Genomic DNA, 20,662 nt, shown 5'->3' on the forward strand with positions numbered 1-20,662 from the left:
ACACACTGAACAGTGCAACAACCATCTCACAAAAGTGTTGTAGTTGCATATTGCAATTCCCTCCCTCCCACCCATCCCCTATCCCCCATCCCTAATAAACAGCACCAGTGCAGTTTGAGTTAGAAAACTGGAAATATTGAGACATTCCTAAGGTTTTCATACTGACTAAGGGCCAGTCAGATGGGGCTCTAATGGGAACTTCTTCCATGGCCATTCTCCAAAAAACACCCCATGTAATTCCCTCTAGCTTGCAAATAAACCATATAAGGTCTAACGTAAGGCCAGATTCAGAAAAAAGCTGGCATGCTATCCTGGGTTGAGGAAAAGGGGCATGCTGGTGGGGGATATACATGGAGGATGCCTCAAGGATGTTTGTCCTGCAGCCCAGGATAAACGGATGTGTTGAGATAGGTCACAAATTTTGTTTCAATGAAATATTTGACTCACGCCATTCACCAGGGTACAGAGCTCAGCAGAGCTAAGTCCTACTTGGTAGCAGTGCGAGTCCACTGTTATCAGGATCAGGCTGGGCCATGAATAGAAAGGGCCCAAAGAAGTCCAACTCATCAATCGCATCACTTTACCCAATTGTCTCTGTGGAACCAATGATGTGACATGTGGTAATGGTTCTACTTTTTCTCCGTTCCCACTGATGCAAGATGTTCTCTTAACCAGCCTTATCCTACATCTTAGTGGTGAGAGTCACATAAATGAGAGCAGATACAGCCACCTCTGGGCAGTCCTGTGCTTTGGGGCACTTGTCATCCCCCATGCCTTCCCAAAACCTGCCCTCTCACACATAGGCAGAGTCACTGGACTGAGTCCTGCCAAAATTAGGAACACTGACCCTGGGCAGGTCCTTGTTACGGATCTCATAGACTGACTTCCTCTTGGCCTGGGCCCCTCTCACAGCCAGCTTGATCTTGCGCCATCCCAGATGGTTGAGTTCAGCCAGGTTGAGCACAACACAGATGCCACTCACAGCAAACATGAACACTAGAAAGACGGTCTTCTCAGTGGGCCGGGACACATAACATTCCACCTCCTTAATACAGGGGTAGCGGTTACACTCATACAACCCTGGGACACTAAAACCATAGAGAAAGTATTGACCCACCAGAAACCCAATTTCCAGGGCATTTCGGAACACCACTTGGATAATGTAGAAGCGGGAGATGCCTTCCTGCCTTCGAAGCTTGGATTTTGATGCAGTGCGCAGCCCTGATGAGTGTGGAGTCAGCTCCTTAACCTCTAAACAATCTGGCTCCGTCTCCTTATTGGTGTTCTCTGTGTTCTGCAGCACCCCATTGACAATGGCATTTTGCAACTTCTTATCTTCTCTTTTGCCCCCACCACTACCCCCACCCCCAGTTCCTCCAGGACCCCCCATAGACTCCGGGGGGTCTCTGTCCAGGGCTAGGAAGACAGTTGAGTAGCGGCGTTCTCGCTGCTTGGCAGACTGGTGCACGGAGTAGGTGATGAAGCAGAGACTGGGTGTACACACCATTATGATCTGGAAGACCCAGTAACGTATGTGGGAGATGGGGAAGGCGCGGTCATAGCAGGCCTGGTTACAGCCGGGCTGCAGGGTGTTGCACACAAACATGGTCTGCTCATCATCGTACACCGTCTCCCCGACAATGGCCACAATGAGGATCCGGAAGATCACCACCACAGTCAACAGGATCCTGAGCGGAGGAAGAGGGAGGGAGAGAGGTTCTCACGGCTGCGTCACTAACAGGAAACCCCTGCTCCTCCCTTCCCGGTTCTGGTGTTTACCAGTCCTTTGCCTGGGGAGCTGTCCATCCTGCGTGGTACTGAATTGGGAATCTGGGAAACCTTTTTTGCCTCTTCCTTTACTGCTGTACTGCTGGGTGCTGATAGGCTGGGAACACTTCCTATTACAAGGATCACAGGTATACACATCTCCAAACACTGGACATAGTCTACTTGCAATAGATAGATTTCATCTCTATAAATGGAATGTATGGAGACACAAAACACACCTTCACTCTGGATATGGCAAATGGACACAGAATGTCTGAACAGACAGGGCATGTTTCAAAGTCTACGCAGGGTCTGTACTTAACTTCTCCACGTGTATATTTAGTTTGTATTTAATTTATCCTCGATATGAATATTAAACTTAATGCTTTATATAAACAGATGGCTATGAATACATATTCATATGTATGTGAATATATATGAAGGTAGACAGCTACAGACACATAAAAATCTCAACTGGGAATGTAGGCTCTGTAAGTTTTAACAGCCAAATATTAATAAATATTTGTTGAGAAAAGACGCATCTGCTCTGAAGAGCAAATCCATCTCCCCATTTGCCCTTCTCTGTCCAAATGCAATCCTGCCTTCTTTGTAGATTCTATTTAGGGAACCGGATGGAGATTGGCTCTGACTCTGGAGAATGGGGGGACCAAAGACTGAGCCAACAACTCCTTTTCTGATGTGGGAAGAGTGAATCCCCCAGTGGTGCTTCATAGGGAAGGGATTGGGGAGCTGGTCAGGAGTAGCTGGGAGGGGGGGCATCACCGCGCACCGGGTAATCCCTCAACTCCGGGGAACACCGGCGCATTGATTGAGGAGGATGGGGAGCAGGCAGAGGACCAGCTGAGGGCTGGGGAGGGGGGGCTCAGTCCGGACGTGAGGAGGGACTCCCGGGGACCGCCCGACGGGGCCCGCTGAAGGCCGGCTTGGCGCCCTTACCTCCCGATCATAGTGGAGTGCTGCTGCACCGCGGCTTCCAGCAGCCTCTCCAAGATGGTCCATTCCCCCATCGCTGTGCATCCGGAGGCAGCAGACAAAGACTGGGCAGCACCGGGCACGTTCCCGCTCCTGGCCCCTCCCCGGGCCGCACCTCCCGACTGGGAGCGAATTGCCTCCCAATTAAAAAAGCAAATGTTTTTTAAAAATCCACGAATCCCCCCTCCCCTTTTATTGTACTTAAAAGAGGGAAATGGGAAAGAAATCCAAGTGCGTCCCGACTGATGGGGCAGTAGGCGCCGTCCGGGGGTCGGGTCTGGATCCCGCGGGTGCGGGACGAGGGGCGGGGCGGGGGTGGCAGCGTGCAGGTCCGCGAGCTCTCGCCCGCGCGCGCAAGGTCTCTGGGCACCGCTCCCCGCCGCAGGTTGGGGGCCAGAGAGGGTCCGGGCACCTCCGCGCCTGCTACTTCGGCGGGCACCTGGCGCTCCCGCGCTGCAGCCTGCGAGGGGCCGGGACGGAGCGCTCGGAGCCGGCTGCCGGGCTCGGGAATCCGCGGCCGCCGCCTCTAATCCGCCCTTAAGTAGTCTCCGCCTGCGTCACGCCAGGTCGGCGGAGGGGAACAGAGCGCGGCGTGCGGCTGTCGCTGCGCGTCGGAGCCGGAGGGGCCAGGGCCGCGCGCGGGGGGAGAGGGGCGACAGTCCTGGGGACGCGGCGGGGAGTGGGGCGATTTCGAAAGGAAGGACTGCAGCACTCCCTGGGGCTTCTCGGGGCTTCCAGGTAACCTCACCTGATTGCCAGACCCCAGCAGGAGGACGGGAGCTGGGAGCAGACGCGTGGGTGAGTGGGGAGGGGCGTGAGTAGGTAGTTTATCTTCTCTCCGGTGCATCCCTCACCTTTTCGCTCATTGCCTTGGGGAGGCAAGTGAAATGCCTTCTCTAGATGGAGATGCTGGTTGGGAGAGGGATGGTGGGGAAGACAATGGGGGCTCTTTTAAATCTCCCTTGGAAAGGACAGCGTGGCTGAGAGTGAGGCTGCCTTCGGTGCCTCTGGGGATCCGATGCTGGGGTGGGGAAGCCTTGATGAAAGTTCATGTAGGCTGAAGGGTAAATGCGGGTGTGAAGCTGCCCCTGAGGATAAGGTTCTGGGTACAAGCGTGTACCTAACAGGTGCCTAGCTGTAAGCAGCGAGTGCAGTGGCCATGGTTAAAGGTCTTGCTTCCTTCTGCGCAAACCCAGATAGAGGCTCTGCTACATATTTTTTTATTTTTATTGTTTTTACTTTTATTTTTTACTAACGGGAGGAGGGGGTACTGCTCAGATGAACTGTGGTCTAATCTGAATTTGAGACCCAGTATTCTGCTAGCAGAAACAGAGCTGCTCACAACCACACCCCACCCCCACTTTCCTTATTGGGCCTTGGCTTTCTCCCCTCAACCACCAGATCCTGGTTTCTGTTTTTAAGTTTACATTTTGTTTGCAGTTCTGTCTAGAGCACCAGACTGCTAATTAGCTGAGGGGTCAGTATTAGGAGACACTGTAGTTGGAAGAGTTTCATATAAATGTACCAAAAGCACAGTGGGAAAGTGGTTGTCATCCTTTTAAAAATACAACTTTGGAAGGGTTGCTAACTCATCTTAGGCATATAACACAGCCTTAATTATCCACAGGGATCATAGCACATATGTGTATTACATAAGCCACACCCCCATGAGCCTTCAGTTCTAGAACCAACGAAGTGGTTGGGTAGCTGGTGGCCCAGGGCCTGGGAAGAAGGGTGGAGAACGTGGGCTTGAGTTCACTCACAATGCACTTTTGCATAAAATGGTGTTTAAAGAAGAAACCCACACTTCGGAACCAGTGGGACCACTGAGATCTTCTCCTAGGACTGATACCTTTACACCCAAGAAAGCAGCTTTTCACTGGGAAGGAGTAAAAGAGTCTACTAACAATGGAAAATGGTATAAGGTGTAAATAAACATTAGGGCTATGGCAGGCATTTCTTATTTGCCTTCTGAACACGGAGGAGGTACAAAGGTGGGGAAGGGAGAATATCCTATTATCCAATTAGCTTCCAAATGGAATGGTGATCCCCCAACTCAAATTTGGTATGTTTTCCCAGCCTTCCCTCCTACCCACTTAGGCCCTGGGTCTCTGTATTGGTGCCTTCTCTGGCAGTTAGACATTTTTGGAGTAAAGGATCTTAGACAAGGAGTGAATGAGTGAGAAAGTCTCAAGGGAAATCTGTTTAACATCTTTAGATTTCCCAAAATGGGCTGCACAACTCAGAATCATTATGGTCTATACTTTGGCTTTCCCAAACCCTTGAAGATTGTGATCCTAGGAACATAGACTGCAGGTAATATGTTTTAAATGTTCTCACAGTGCAATTTTCAAGCACTAGGCTATAACTGAATTGTTCATTAGTTTATTATTTTGAAATATACTTTAATATGCCATATTAAACATATAAACACATGTATGTACAACATAGGTATATAAACACTCAAAGATACCTATATATAAAACCTATATTTTAAGACATCTATTTGTTCAAGTAGCCTATTTTTAAATAAAAATTTATTTTTTATCACATTTTGAAAACAATTAACTATTTTTATTAACCATTCATAAGTTGTTTCACACTTACTACATTGTGCTTCCTCTTTTGAGTCCTATCAACTCCATTTTTAATTAGCAATTTGTCCTGATAATGCTGCACTAAATATGAAATGGTTCTGTATAGAGTTGGGCATCTCTGAGTTTCCTCAGAGCGTTATCTCATCTTGCTAGATTGTGACTGTTTCAGTTCCCCTCTGGTTGAAGATCCCCACTTAAGTCAACTGGGAAGTTCTTTTCATCTCTTATTTAAAACCCATTCTACTCTGTTGAAGTAGTGGTTTGGGATGAAAAATAGAATACTCATAGAATAAACTTTGATGTTCATTGGACCATCTGGGGATGTTCATTAAAAATACAGATGCTGGGTTCCCATCCCAGACCTGCCAAATTAAAACCTATGGAAGCAAGGTTTAGGCACTGGCATTATTAACAAATTCTAGTCAGTGGCTCTGCTAACAAAATTTGAGAATGTTTACTTCCATGAGTATTAGTGCAGGAATGAATCCTAGAGATCAGGAAATCTCATCTTTTTTCATAGATGTTGAAACTGACCCAAAGCTTAGGTGCCTTGCCTAAAGTCATACAGATAGCAAAGCAAAAAGTTATGAAGAAAGCAGTATTAAGAGTCATAGAGAAAATGATAAAAATAATTTAAAAGGATGAAAAATGTGATCTTTGAGGAAGAAAAGGGGAATTAAATGGTTTTGCTCATGGGGGTAGAGTCACTTGCAAGCATCTAAAGAAATGTAATATCTGAGTTGTTGACCTTGCAAATCCATGTCTTACCAGAGCAGGGAAATATTCTCCACATCTGGATGGAAAAACTACAAAGGGCTAGGTTGAATATTATAATACAGGGAGAGAATGTAGGGTTGCTAACAATGATCCCACTTATAACATGGGTGTGTCTGGATTTGCTCATATCCTTATATATGCTTAAAACTTCATTTTCTTCTCAACCAGAGATTACCAGATGAACGTCTTAGCTTTGCAATTTCAAATATTTGGTAAATGAAACCTCATAGAAACTTTATATGTGTTGTAAGAATGAAAGTAGTCTACTGACCTCTATTCTACTAGACTGTAAATTCCTGGAAAGCAGAGGACATGCCTCATATATCATGGTACTTTCCATAGTGTCTTTAGCATTGTGGAAATTCAAGCATGTGTTGAAGACAGCTACTTCAGCTCCCTATTCCCCTCAACCTGGGAGAACTGCACTTTCCTTGAGTAGTGGTGAGTCCTGGCTGAGTGGTGAGTCCTCCTCAAGCAAGAGAGGAGAAAGGGGCTCTTTTTCTAAGTGAAAGTTCCTCCACACTTGGGATAGCCTGGACCCTGCATTAGAAAGCCATCTTGCTACCCACCAGCCCCCTGCTCCCACTTCCATTCTTCTCTCACCACTGTTTTGCCAGCACCGACTAAATTAATCCAGGGAACACCACTGAGCATGCAAGGCTTGGGCTGCAGCATCAGAGAGGCAGCCTTGGAAAGCCCTGGATACATCTGCCCTGGGAAGCGCCAGCATCTGTAGCCTCCTGGGATTTGAGAGGCTTGGGAGGGACTGCATTCGATTTGGGATTGGTCTCTGTGTTGAAGTCCTCTACATTTCATTCACAAACAGCTAGGATTAACTGAGCTTTATCCCCCCCAGTGGCCTACATACATCTGTTTCCTAATGAAACCATCGAATTGTCTTCTTAAGGGGCAAACCCATACTGTCTTGTGAGCCTTAAAAGAACATAACTGGCAGATGGAATCTATTCCTCCTCTTTGCTACAAAGTGATTTTTCTCTTTCTTTTTTCTTTTGTATCTCCTTCTCTGTTTTTAAACCTCAGCTCAAATGTTTAGGGAAATACCTTTGTTTTTGCTGTTTATACAAATTTATAAAGTAATATTTCCAAAGGAAGTAAAGCCGTCCAATCTACTAATCTTAAGTAGCCCTAAATAGTGTGCCTTGCTTTGTAGTTAAGGACGCTCCACAGCCTGTTACCTTCAAAATTATTGTGCAATCAATCTCGTGGACCCAAATGCCAAACCATATCTTAGCCCCAAGAAACTATGTATCCAAATGGTGGCAGAAATCTAACATCTTCTGCCTGCCAGTTCTTTGAATAAAAAAAAAAATCCCTTTAAAAAAAATCACATGTACAAATTCCCCGTTCCCCATCCGCCTTGTATCTAGAGAATATACCTATGTGTAGTAATATCTCAGGGATTAACGTAATATGGTATTGTGGTCAAAACAGATGTGTGAAATCACAGCAAATAAATTAACACTCCGTTAAGAATCAAATCAGCCCCGCTGACACATAATCTTTCACATTTATGTCAAGTCGTGATTCCCATTCACATCGAGAGCTTCCCAGAGGGGCTCATTAAACCTGCATGGAGAGAGATTTCTTTTAAGTCAATGCTATTCAAAAGTCATTCAGTTACACGACAGAAGAGCCTGCCTGGAGTCTAGCACGCTCCTCTTCACGCTTTCATTGTCACTGTCCAGTCAGGGTCCCAGCCGGACTGGATATAGTTGGGCTTCCTGCTGAGTGCCTTTCCAGTCTGTATGAAAGAGATGAGGAAATTGCAGGGGAGATACATGTGAGTAGGACCTGCCCTTGACAGAACTGTTAAGCTGGGAGAATATATTTCAGTTCCCACATGTGTTCATCCTGCACTTCTTCTACAGAAGAGTGTGCTGCTAAAAGTTAGAGCTAAAAGTTGGATCCATTCTGGTGCTTCCTATCAACGGCCAAGATTATTACGTGGAATTGGTATTCTTCCCAAAGAAGCCTTCTCTGAAATCAGGAGCTTATTATTTTCAAGGTTATTCCTTGCTCTCATAATTATACGGGGATTCCCCTGGTTGCCTGGGATCTTGACCTCCTCAAATTCAGCCAATTTCTGTTTTTGCCAGAATCCTGGTGCTCAGGCATTACTCAGCCCAGAGGCTTTTGTTTTTTTTTTCAATTCTTGTCAACCTACCTGCCTTCTAATCACTCTTAGGCACCAACATTCAAATCAGGTATGAATCTCTTGTTTCTGCAGCTGGGTGGGACTGGACAGGGGCTACCACTCACTCATCACCCACCACACGCTCAGCCAAGGATTTGTCAAGAGCATGGACCCCAACTTGCCCAAGTGATCTGGTTCAGTCTTCTCTGGCCTTCAGATCCTCACCCCAAATTTCTTTTGGATATACTCTCATCATTGCACCTTGACTATAGACTGCCTTGGTCAAATCTCCCACACCAGGAACTCACTTTGAATCCACATACTTGGCTGTGGCGTGGTTGCTCATGCCTGTAATCCTAGCACTCTGGGAGGCCGAGGTGGGAGGATCGCTTGAGGTCAGGAGTTCAAGACCAGCCTGAGCAAATTGAGACCCCTGTCTCTACTAAAAATAGAAAAAATTAGCTGGGCATAGTAGTGTATGCCTGTCATCTCAGCTACTCGGGAGGCTGAGGCAAGAGGATAGCTTGAGCCCGGGAGTTTGAGGTTGCTGTGAGCTAGGCTGATGCCTGGGCAATGGAGCAAGATTCTATCTCAAAAAAAAAAAAAAAGAAATGCACATCCTTTTGACCTTTGAGTCTCCTACCATCATGCTTCACCCACCCCCTGCCCTTTACTCCACCATCATAAAGAAATGTAATCGGATAAACGAGTGCACATCAGGGTGTTAATAACTGACAACCAGTTAATGTATTATCCAGCTCAGAGGAATTATCCTCATTTAAGTTGCAAAGCCTTCATCCAAAGAAACATAGTTTTCTAGGTAGTTTTCCAACACTGCATATAAGGAAAGAATAGCTATTTGGGGGCAAGGGATGTTTTGAGCCCTCCCAAATAACACCACACAAGCACCTGCATCTTTTATTGATCTATAAAGTGGTCCTGCTTGTCTAAATACAGAAATTACACACATGTGATGGATCTTAAACTTTAATGCACTTTAGAATCACCTGGGGACCTTTGAAAAATCTCAGTGCCTAAGCTATATCCCAGACCAATTAACTCAGTATTCTGGAGATGAGATCTACACATTAGTATTTTTTCCTTAAAAAAAACCTCCAGGTAATTCCAATGTGCAGTCAAGTTTGAGCAGTGGCGCAATAATATACACTACCAACTACGTAGGCACACTAGCTCTGCAGGGCTCCAGCAAAACAGGCTTTCTCTTCATGCTAGGAATGGCGCTTCTGGACACAAAGCCAGTATTTCATTCTGAAAATGTGTTCATGTGGTTCTGTAAGTACTTAATATAATCCATACCAGCTAAGTAGTTAGTTGCTAAACTGCAAACACCCATCTCATTTCATCTCAGTCCACTCCTGGCCATCTGGTCCTCTGTATTCCCATTACTGGGCCATGTGTGTATTAATGAAATGATTGTATCCGATTACATCTTCTACTCAGAGCACAAGAAGAACAGTCCATGTATTTTGTTTTCCAGCATTACTGTTTCTGTCATGATGTCAATAATTAAGTTTTTATATTTCATACAGAGATAGATGGTCTTCCTATAAGGTAAGGAGTATAAGTCAAATGTTTTTGCTTATGGCAAAATTTCAGTGTTGTTGTTTGAAATCTATAGGATAGATATTTCATTCAAAAGCATAGAATTCCCCATGTCAGATACTTGTTAGTGGCCTTCATTTTAAAATGTATATCATTGAGTTCGTATTAATGACCAAGTTGTGATGATTGCTGTACAAGAGGAATCACCTAAGAGCTGAGCTAGTCACTTTTTTTCCTCTAATTTCTCTAAACTTTGTCTCTGCAACAGGTCAGATGATCAGAAAGCTACATGCCTAGTTTATATTATCCTGTCATTGTTTAGTAGAGTAGGGGATGGTGTAGGGGAAGAGGACTCACTTCTTAACCCAAATACTTACCACAGTCTTTTGTGTTATTGTTGCAACCAAGACAATTCTCTTTCTAAGGAAAATTATAGTGCCAAATGTTCAGATAAAAAAGAAAATTTTCCATCTTGTGACCTCTGAATGAACAAAAATGAATGAAGAATGGATGAATGAATGAATGGTATGGTATTTATTCTTTATCAACTAATCACATTCTCTTCTACTCCTCTACCTTTGTGGAGTATACATTAAAAAATTGATAGCTGTTCATGGATATCTAGTATGTGTATACATGCATTGCTACAACCAAATTCTCCCAACCCATTAATATTTGATATTTGCATATATAGATTCTTGCCCCTCTCGTTCATTCATTTGTTCAATGAAAATTTATTCATTGCCTACTATGTCCCAGGAGGATATAGTAGTAAGCAAAATAATATGGTCCTTGACCTCATGGAGTTTAAAACCTAGTAAGAGAGACATATATTATTTATTCTAATATTAATTAATCAAATAATCTCAAATATTAAAGTGTAATTTTAAAACTATGATAAATGCTAACGGATAGCTCTGAGATATGTAGCCATAAGTATATAATGGGACAGGGAGGAGCTGACCTACTTCGTGGGGAAAGGTCAAGGGGTCAAAGGCATTCTTTAGCTGAGATCTAAAGGAAAAGTAAGCCAAGTGAAAGGGGTGGAAGAGGAGCTTTCTGAGCTGCAGGAACAGCAGTAAAGAGGCCCTGGGGTAGGAGAGAGTAGCATATTCAAAGAATCGTAAGGTCTCTATGGCTGATTCACAGCAAAGAGGGGAGAGATTTTCAAGAGGCAGGCAGGGGTTGAATCAAGCAAGGCTTTATAAACTAGGGTAAAGACATTGGCATTTTTCCTAAGCAATGTGCAACATTTGAGGGCATGTAAGAGGGAAGAGGCAGGATTAGGTTTGTTTTTTAAAGCTCAATCTATTTGCATTATGGTGAGAATAGATTGAAGGGGGTTGGCAAGAATGAATGCAAAAAAACTAGTGATGACACTAGCACTGCTGGTTGGTTATACTCAAGTACAAGCATAGGTTTTGGGGATATTGTGTGTTCAGTTCCAGAGCACCACAATAAAGCAAATATGAAAATATAGTGAGTCACATGGATTTTTTAGTTTCCAGTGCATATAAAAGTTATGTTTTCACCATACTTTAGTTTAAGTGTGGAATAGCGTTATGTCTTAAAAATGAATTTACATTAATTTAAAAATACTTTATTGCTAAAAAAATGCTAACGGTCATCTGAGTCATCAGCAAGTCATAATCTTTTTGCTGGTGGAGGGTCTTGCTTCCATGCTGATGCCTGCTCACTGATCAGGGTGGTGGTTGCCAAAGGCTGGGGTGGCTGTGGCTTTCTTAAGATAAGACAAAAAAATGAGGTTTGCTGCATCCATTGACTTGTCCTTTCACAAAAAATTTCTCTGTAGCATGCAATGCTGTTTGATAACATTTTACCCATAGTAGAACTTCTTTCAAAATTGAAATCAACTCTCAAACCTTGCCACTGCTTTATCGACTAAGTTTATGTAATATTCTAAATCTTGTATTATAATTGCAACAGTGTTCACAGCGTTTTCACCAGGAGTAGATTTAATCTCAAGAAACCACTTTCTTTATTCATCCATAAGACGCAACTCTTCTTCCATTAAAGTTTTATCATGAGATTGCAGCAATCCAATCATATCTTCAGGCTCCACTTCTAGTTCTCTTGCTGTTTCCACTACATTTGCAGTTATTTCCTCCACTGAAGTCTTGAACCCCTCAAAGTCATCCATGAAGGTTGGGATCAACTTCTTCCAAAATCCTGTTAATGTTGATATTTTGACCTCCGCCCATGAATCACAATGTTCTTAGTGGCATCTAGAATGGTGAATCCTTTCCAGAAGGCTTTCAATGTGCTTTTCCCAAATCCATCAGAGGAATCACTATCTATGGCAGCTACAGCCTTGCTAAACATATTTCTTAAATAATAAGACTTGAAAGTTGAAATTACTCTGTGATCCATGGGCTGCAGAATGGCTGTTATGTCAGCAGGTATGAAAACATTAGTCATCTTGTACATCTCCATCAGAGCTCTTGGGTGACTAGGTGCATTATCAATGAGCAGTAATATTTTGAAAGGAATATTTTTTCTGAGCAATAGATCTCAACAGTGGGCTTAAAATATTCAATAAACCAAGCTATAAGCAGATGTGTTGTCATCCAGGCTTTGATGTTCCATTTATAGAGCATAGAGGGAGTAGATTTAATATAATTCTTAAGGGTCCTAGGATTTTTGGAATGGTAAATGAGCATTGGCTTCAACTTGAAGTCACCAGCTACCTTACCTCCTAACAAAAGAGTCAGTCTGTCCTTTGAAGCTTTGAAGCCAGGAATTGATTTCTCCTCTCTAGCTATCAAAGTACTAGATGTCTTCTTCCAATATAAGGCTGTTTTGTCTACCTTGAAAATCTATTGTTTATAGTAGCACCTTCATTGATGATCTTAGCTAGATCACCTGAATTACTTGCTGCAGCTTCTCCATCTGCACTTGCTGCTTCACCTTGCACTTTTATGTTATGGAGATGACTTCTGTGGAGGCTAAAGCAACTCCATCTTGGATGCTAATCTGCAATGTTGACTTCTGATTAACCCCAGTTCCAGGAATGCCTAACAACCGTGATGGTATCGTAAGCATGTACTTACCACAGATCCTGCCCTTAGGCAAATTCCTCCTGAAGTACACATACCGTTGCTCATGGTATATAAGCCCTGTGCAGGGGGTGGGCAGTGGTTAGAGCGTGGGGATCCACCATTTGGCAATGCCGGAGACATGGCTTCTGTTTGTAAGTCCCTATTAAATGTCTCCTTCAGAGAAATTGGATTTATCAGGCTCTTTCTTCAGCCTCTCATCTCCCTCAGCCTTTGAGGGTAAGTTTGCATATACCTGCTCACCGCACAACAGTTTCTTTCCTTAAATCTCATGAACCAACCTCTGCTAGCTTCAATTTTATTGTGCAACTTCCTTACTTCTCTCAGCCTTCACAGAATTGAAGAGTGTTAGAGCCTTGCTCTGGATTAGGCTTTGGCTTAAGGGAATGTTGTGGCTGGTTTGGTCTTCCATCCAGACTACTAAAATTCTTTTCATATCAGCAATAAGGCTGTCCCACATTCTTATTATTTATGTGTTCACTGGAATAGAACTTTAAAGTTCTTTCAAGAATTTTTCCTTTGCATGTACAGCTTGGCTAACTGTTTAGCACAAGAGGTCTAACTTTTGGCCTATCTCGACTTTGGAAATGCCTTCCTCACTAAGCTTAATCATTCCTAGCTTTTGGCTTAAAATGAGAGACATATGACTCTTCCTTTCACTTGAACACTTAGAGGCCATTGTAGAGTTATTAATCAGCCTAATTCCAATACTGTTGTGTCTCTGGGAATACGGAGGCCTGGGGAGAGGCAGGGGGATGAGGGACCAGCCAGTCAGTGGAGCAGTCAGAACACATGTATTGATTAAGTTCTTTGTCTTAGGTGGACAGGGTTCATGGTGCCCCCAAATAATTGCAATAGTAATATCAAATATTATTGATCACAGATCATGATAACAGATATAATAATAATGAAAACATTTGAAATATTGCTAGAATTACCAAAACGTGACACAGAGACACAAAATGAGCACATGCTGTTGGAAAAACAGCATTGACAGACTTGCTTGATGCAGGGTTGCCACAAACCTTCAATTTTTTAAAAAAAAACACAGTATCTGTGAAGTGCAATAAAGAAAAGTGCAATAAAATGACGTGTGCCTGTAACATCTTATGAACTTACCTTCCTTCCTATGAGGACTATGTCTACACCAAAGAAATGCCTCTCGTATTTAACACTATCTGCTGCAAGGAAAATGAGTTAGATGACTTCACAGGAACCATGCCAAACTCATAATGCTCTTTAATTATGTAAGAAATAAATAGGGCCTGATTATAATGACTGACATAAAAACCTCCATGATTAGTTGAATCTTAAGTGGCACTTACTAATTTTGATGACTCTTTCAATCATGTTTGTCTCTGAACAAATTGTGGAAAGTAGCCCCCTGGCATCTAACAATTTCAAAGAAATGGTAAGAGTGGGTCCCCCAGTTAGGGAGACCAGGGTCCTGTGTAATCTTTTATTTTGCCTTAGAAACCCAGGTCTCACCTGGCTCTAATAAAGTTCACCACAGTTCATCAGAGGCCAGAACAAAGTCCAGGTAGAGAGTGGGATTCTTTGCAGGAGGAAGAGCATGTTGAGATATTAATATTTGGGAATTTCTTTGGGACTTTGGCCATTTGTTTTGAATAACATTATTTAAAGAAGTCACAACTATCAAATAGGACTAAAGAAATCAATTTGTTGATAAACAAATCCTGATCAGAACAAAATAAAAGTGGTCTCCTTAAGAAAATATAAATTTACTCCAAATTTGATGCTGTTACTCAGATTATTTCTGAGGCTTCACTTTTGAAATTGTCTTTGGAGCCCCTTGTTAGTATGAAAGAAAATCCTCATTACTTGAAAATCACACTTTATTTTTTACTACAAGTTTATATGAGCCAGCTTGATTACCCAATTTATTTTCATTAGTGGATTCTAAAAATACATATTTTAATGAGTCTGAATTGAAAAGAGAGAGAAAAATGATTTGCACCTGTATCACGTAGAGTTTCTTGGCAGCTGTGAGCTGGGAATCAGGTTCCCTCTGCTCTCCTTACAAGTTGGAAGGTTTCCTTGTGTTGACCATTAACATACAACGACGCTTGGTTATTTTTAAAATCCAATTCCCCTTCAAAGAATGGATTTGCCTTTACTGAACATATTTATAAACATGTTCACGAGCTCCAGAGCAAATCAAAACAAGCAGTGGGCGAGCTCCTAAATATGCAGTGCCAGCACACTGTAATGCATACATGATCTTCCACGTGGTATGCAAGAGGAGCTACTTCAAAGTATGTGGTTATTCACCCTGTCAAGCACGTGTGTGTGTTGATAGGATGGAGCAGGCATCCACCTAGGTATTTTGATGAATGGACAGGTCACACTGGATAGGTTCACCTTTCATTCAAAGTGTGTTTCCTAAGAATATTACCACAATAACAGCTTCAAAGATACCACCACCTTATGTTTGCTTCATAAATTAGTATCTCAGCATTTCCAGAGCACTTTTCCCCTCTGGCAAAACTTACCTAATTCCTGATATGTTATTTATATAAAAATATATGGATTATTTGATTTAGATGATCTTGGAACTATTATATATTCTAAAGTATTATTATACATATTTTATATTTATCATTTAGTACCATCTTTAAAACTTTAAGAAATATGTATGAGAAAAATAAATTACCTAAAGCAAAAAGTTCATATACATATGTGCTGGGTATGACAGAGATTTAATAGGCCTAGTCTATGTTAGGAAGACAAGTTTCATTTCTTTGTCTCCCTCTTCTGCAGAATTTTGCACATCTCGTCAACTACTGAAGAAATGCTCAAGCTACTGTTAGTTAAATGCATAAACTGCAAGAACACTACAGTCCCTCAAAGGACCACTAAATGCATGTCAATCCAGAGTATTTTTTAAAAGTACCAATATCATTTCTAATCCTCATAACAATCCTTGAGTAGGAAGAATAGGTGGTTGCTAAACAGGACAAGGATGCCCAAAGATCTCTCTTTAGCCCAGAACTCTCTGCTAAGCTCCACATGATTGCCCTATGGATGCCTAGAAGTCAAAATATTGAAAATCAGCCTTGTTGTTTTCTTCCAAAATTCTCTCCTCTTTTGCTTGTCCCTCAGATCCATTCTCTGTCATTCTCGGCCCTGCTCTGTGTCCTGGGAGGCTGACCCTTACAGATTGCAACTTTGGGTTTGCATTCAGGTTTGGCCAATGGGAAGCCCTGGCAGAAGATTGATGGGCGGAAGGGGAGTGAGGATAATTCTATTTCTTTCCCTTGTCCTTTCAAGCCTTTGGGTAGTTAAAGCTTCCTCCTGTTGCTAGACCTTGGGAGTTTCAGTAATTCTCATTGGTTCCCTTAAAACCTGCCCACACATCTATAGAAAGTTCCTTCATTGAAAAGTTTCTTCTAAAATCCCAGCTGAGTGAGTCATGTGTTCCCTGCCGGGACTTTGACTGAAATGCACCCATCCTTATTCAGTTTATTTTTATGTCAGCGTGATTGCACAAAATATAACCTAATTGCTCAAGCTAGAAATCTGCAAGTCCACTCCTACTTCCTCACCCAGACATGAAGTTTTATGACCTGTTTATCTTCTAAATATCTCTAAAAACATCTCCATTTCTCCTTTCCCTGCATAACTCATTTGTTCCAGGCCTCCCAACAGAATGTGCGATGTGCTCTCTGCCTGGAAAGCCTACCCTACAGCCTCCTCCTTCTAAACCTTCTTCGTACTGTTGATGGAGTGGTCTTTCTATAATGAAGTCTGATTGACTTATTTACAGTTCTTCAGTGGTTCCTGCAGTCTTCTGGGGAGGGCAGACTCATTGGCAAGCCCATAGGAGAGCATCTTAGAATCTGGCCCATACCTACCTCTCTAGCCTGGTTACCTGTCCTCTTCCCACACACTCCCTGCACTCGTGCAGATTTCCATGCAGTTCCCAGTGCCCCATCCTCTCCTGCATTTCCGTATTTTTATCTGTGCTCTTCCCTCCACTGAGAATGTCCATCTCTCACCTTTCCCCCTGGCTGCCCGGCTCCGGAGCCCGGAACCTCTTTTCCGGCTGTAACTTCAGAGGGGAGCTATGGCATGAATGAGGGCATGCTGTGGACAAAACCATGCTGTAGATAGGTCCCCCTGCTCTCACAAGTCCAGACCAGCTCTTGCAAAGGGGCAATTCAGGCAGAAATCTCAGAAGGAATAGTGTAAGCATCCTTGGGAACCAAGCCCCCCTGTACAGCTCTCAAATCCATCTGCCTTTCTTCATCTGCGTCACTGCCCTCGTTCAGGCCCCTTATCATTTCTTCCCCAAATAATTTAACTTCCTCTCGGGTCTCCAGTCTCACTCCCTCCGGTGCACCCTTCACGCTGCAGAGTGATCTTCCTGCATTGCCAGTTCAGACCTTTCACTCTGATCTATGGCTTGCCATTAAGATAAAATTTAAAAGTCCAAAGTCTTTAGGAGTTTAACCTTACATAAACTGGCTTTTGTTTATCTTTTCAATAGCTCCCCTCTGAAGTTACAGCCGGAAAAGAGGTTCTGAGCTCCGGAGCCGGGCAGCCAGGGGGAAAGGTGAGAGATGGACATTCTCAGTGGAGGGAAGAGCACAGATAAAAATACGGAAATGCAGGAGAGGATGGGGCACTGGGAACTGCATGGAGATCTGCACGACTGCAGGGAGTGTGTGGGAAGAGGACAGGTAACCAGGCTAGAGAGGTAGGTATGGGCCAGATACTAAGATGCTCTCCTATGGGCTTGCCAATGAGTCTGCCCTCCCCAGAAGACTGCAGGAACCACTGAAGAACTGTAAATAAGTCAATCAGACTTCATTATAGAAAGACCACTCCATCAACAGTACGAAGAAGGTTTAGAAGGAGGAGGCTGTAGGGTAGGCTTTCCAGGCAGAGAGCACATCGCACGCACATCGCTTCTCCTTAAATTTTAAGTTCTAGCCAGACTGAACTGGTTGCAATTTCCCAAATTCACCACGGCTGGCACCATGCCTCAGGGCATGGTGTGTGATGAGCCCTCTGCCTGGAAAGCCTGTCCCACAGCCTTCTCCTGCCCCCTGCTCGCTCCTGCAGACTCAGTCCGGGTGCACCCTCCAGGGACTCCCCTGCCTCCCACCCCACCACAGCCTCTGTAATTGTGTTAGGTGATCCTCCTAGCATATAATTTTCCATCCTTTATAAGATTTTTTTCACCAATCGATTAGAAGCTTATCCAGAGTAGGAATTGTTTTATTTTTTAAATTTTGTTCTGTTTTGGTTTTACTTTTATATCCTCAGTACCTTGCATAGAGGCTCTGACGTGTAATAGGCACTCAAAAGTTTGCTAGGTGAAGTTCATGAATGCTGCAGCCATGGACACTGGTCCAGGAGTGAGAGATTTAGAGTCCAGGTTTTTCCATGGTCAGCAGAAGCCATTTATGAGCCCTCTCCTCTGGCACCACCTTCTCCAGGAATCCTTTCTAACCTCTTCATGTTTAGGCTTGGAGCACATGTTCCAAAGAGAGAATGACATGGGAGCATGAAAGATTTCAGCCTAAATCCTGCTCTGCAGCTAGTTTCTGGCTATACAACTAGAGTTAACTTGCTTAGCTTTTCTGAGCATTGATTTCCTCCACCGTAAAAGGCTGACAGTATCACTGGGTTGCTGGGAGCATTACATCACATGTTACCTGGTGCATAGTAAGTGCTCAACAAATGTTAGTCTCCGTTCCTCCTTTGTGCTCCCTCAGCACTCTGTACACATCCCAGCAGCTTCCTTGTCTGCCTTCCTCCTTGGAATTGAAGTCAAGGATTATGTCTTTTAGCTCTGTATCCATGGGACCCATAGGGAATCTTCAATAGTTGTTTGTTGACTGAATAAAATTCTCCATTTTAAAGGTTATGAACCTGAGGCTTAGAGAGATTAAATGAGCTGTTCACATCATACAGAAAAAAATGGCTAAGCCAAGATTCATAACACAAGTCTAATACATAAACCAATAACTGGTCCAACTACATGAAACCATGAGATGAATGTATACATATATCTGTGAAATAGGATCTGTGCACATGCATATGGGCCATAAGGGGGGAAAGGTGGTGTTCTTTCCTCCTAGGATTTATCACTTAGATATTGGTACTCCTGGTCTCACCCTCTAATTTTTGTCTTTTCTCTTTAATTCTCTATCTCTTTACTCTGCTTTCTGAGAAATTTCTGTTAGGGTGTGAGAGCTAGTGCACAGGGATTTTGAAACAGATTTCTTCAGACAAAGATTAGGATAGAAAGAAGAAGTTTATTTACTTTTCTTTGGGTGGAAAAGGGCCAACTCAGAAGGAAAGGAGGTAGAGAATGTTGGCAGAGAGAACCAGGTATTCAGGCTTTTAATTTAGGGGGTGAAGAGGATTTCTGGCTGTAGCCAAATTAACAGGGGCTGCATCTACTCTGTTCTTTCTTTCAAAGGCAGGGTGATAACAGAAACTGCAGCAGGATGTCAAAGTTCAAGAGTTGGCTCCCCCACCTTTCCTCGGAGACCAAATTATTGCAGATGTGACTCTGCCCTCAAAATATGGCTGAGGCCTGAAGCTCACACCCTGCTGTTCACTCAGGAACTTTTCAGACTGCAAAAAAGCTGATTCTCAAAGGGAATTTTGAAAGAGAAAGATTTACATCTTTTTTTCTGTCTTTTCAGCTCTTTTCAGAAGTGGTACAAAACAGAACTCCTGCAGGGTACCTGTTAGTGAGAGAACTCATAGGATTGATCTTTAACTGTTACTAGGAAACTGCAAGATTAGATGTTTTTCTGATAATTTTTGCAAGGCTGCCCCTCTCAATTTCTTCAACTTTTTCTTGCATTGCTTTTGGTATATTTTTAAAATTTCTCTAGTTATATATTTTTAATTTCCAAGAGTTCTTTTGCACGGTCTTTTCTCTCTCCAGGGTATTAATTATAATTTCTGAAGTTCTCTTCTCCCTGTATAGTCTAATGTTTCTTCTAAACATTTTTTTAAAGTTTATTTTGATCTCCATATTTCACATGAGAGGCTTTCTTAGGTGTCTGATGACTTTTGGTTCTCAACTCATGTTCAGGAATCAATGAAACACTAAGAAACTGGAAATTCCAAGTGCATGAGTGGGACCTGCCAACTGTGGACTTCAGTACAGAGCTGTGGTTCTCAGCAGGGGTCAAGACATTGGTGATTATCATAACTTTGGAAGATACTGCTGGTATCTAGTGGGTAGAGGCCAGCCATGCTGCTAAACATACTACAGGACAGCTGCCCAAAACAAAGAATTATCCTGCCCAAAATGTCACAAGTTTTGGTTGACAAATCCTGGTATAGAGTATCTCATTGGGCCATTGATTTAGAAAACTCCTGATAGTAGTTTTTTTTTTTTTTTTCTCTTTTTCTTGGGTTGGTCAGATTCTGCAGACAAGATTCTATCGGTCTCCTGCCTGGAAGGTACAAGCTTGGCTTCCAACATTCTGAGAGCCAGTGGATAAAACTGGGCTGGTGGTTTCAAGATCACTATTTAAAGGTCACTTAAGCACTCTATTGACAATACTATCTCCTCACTGTCAACTACAGCCAATGTTTTCCTGGTCCAGAGATCCTCTCCAGAGGCTAAACACCTAGTTTTCTGACATGGTGGAGGAAAGGCAGTTACTTGGCTATATGGAGTGGGAAAGGGGACATGGAACTTGGATTCCTTCTTAAACTTTCAAATAATTCTCCTTCTT

At 43.1% G+C, this 20,662-nt stretch overlaps 1 protein-coding gene across 1 annotated transcript; it reads right to left on the reverse strand.

The window, feature by feature from the left end:
• Positions 1–356: 356 nt before the first annotated feature.
• On the reverse strand, positions 357–2,882 carry GJD2 (gap junction protein delta 2). The gene is made up of 2 exons (XM_045555347.1): positions 2,725–2,882; positions 357–1,688 (listed from the first exon to the last, which is right to left on the reverse strand). Exons 1-2 carry the CDS (start codon positions 2,793–2,795, stop codon positions 794–796), a joined length of 966 nt encoding a protein of 321 aa, XP_045411303.1. The 5' UTR covers positions 2,796–2,882; the 3' UTR covers positions 357–793.
• Between the last annotated feature and the right edge of the window lie 17,780 nt (positions 2,883–20,662).

Source organism: Lemur catta, chromosome 1 (assembly GCF_020740605.2).
Source record: "Lemur catta isolate mLemCat1 chromosome 1, mLemCat1.pri, whole genome shotgun sequence".
Classification (NCBI taxonomy): domain Eukaryota; kingdom Metazoa; phylum Chordata; class Mammalia; order Primates; family Lemuridae; genus Lemur; species Lemur catta.

What these genes read in the sequence shown, in the direction of transcription:
- GJD2 (XM_045555347.1), bottom strand. Translation starts at nt 2,795, where the DNA reads ATGGGGGAATGGACCATCTTGGAGAGGCTGCTGGAAGCCGCGGTGCAG. An exon ending in CACTCCACTATGATCGGGAG is followed by an intron (nt 1,689 to 2,724) that starts GTAAGGGCGCCA and finishes TCCTCCGCTCAG; the next exon opens with GATCCTGTTGACTGTGGTGG.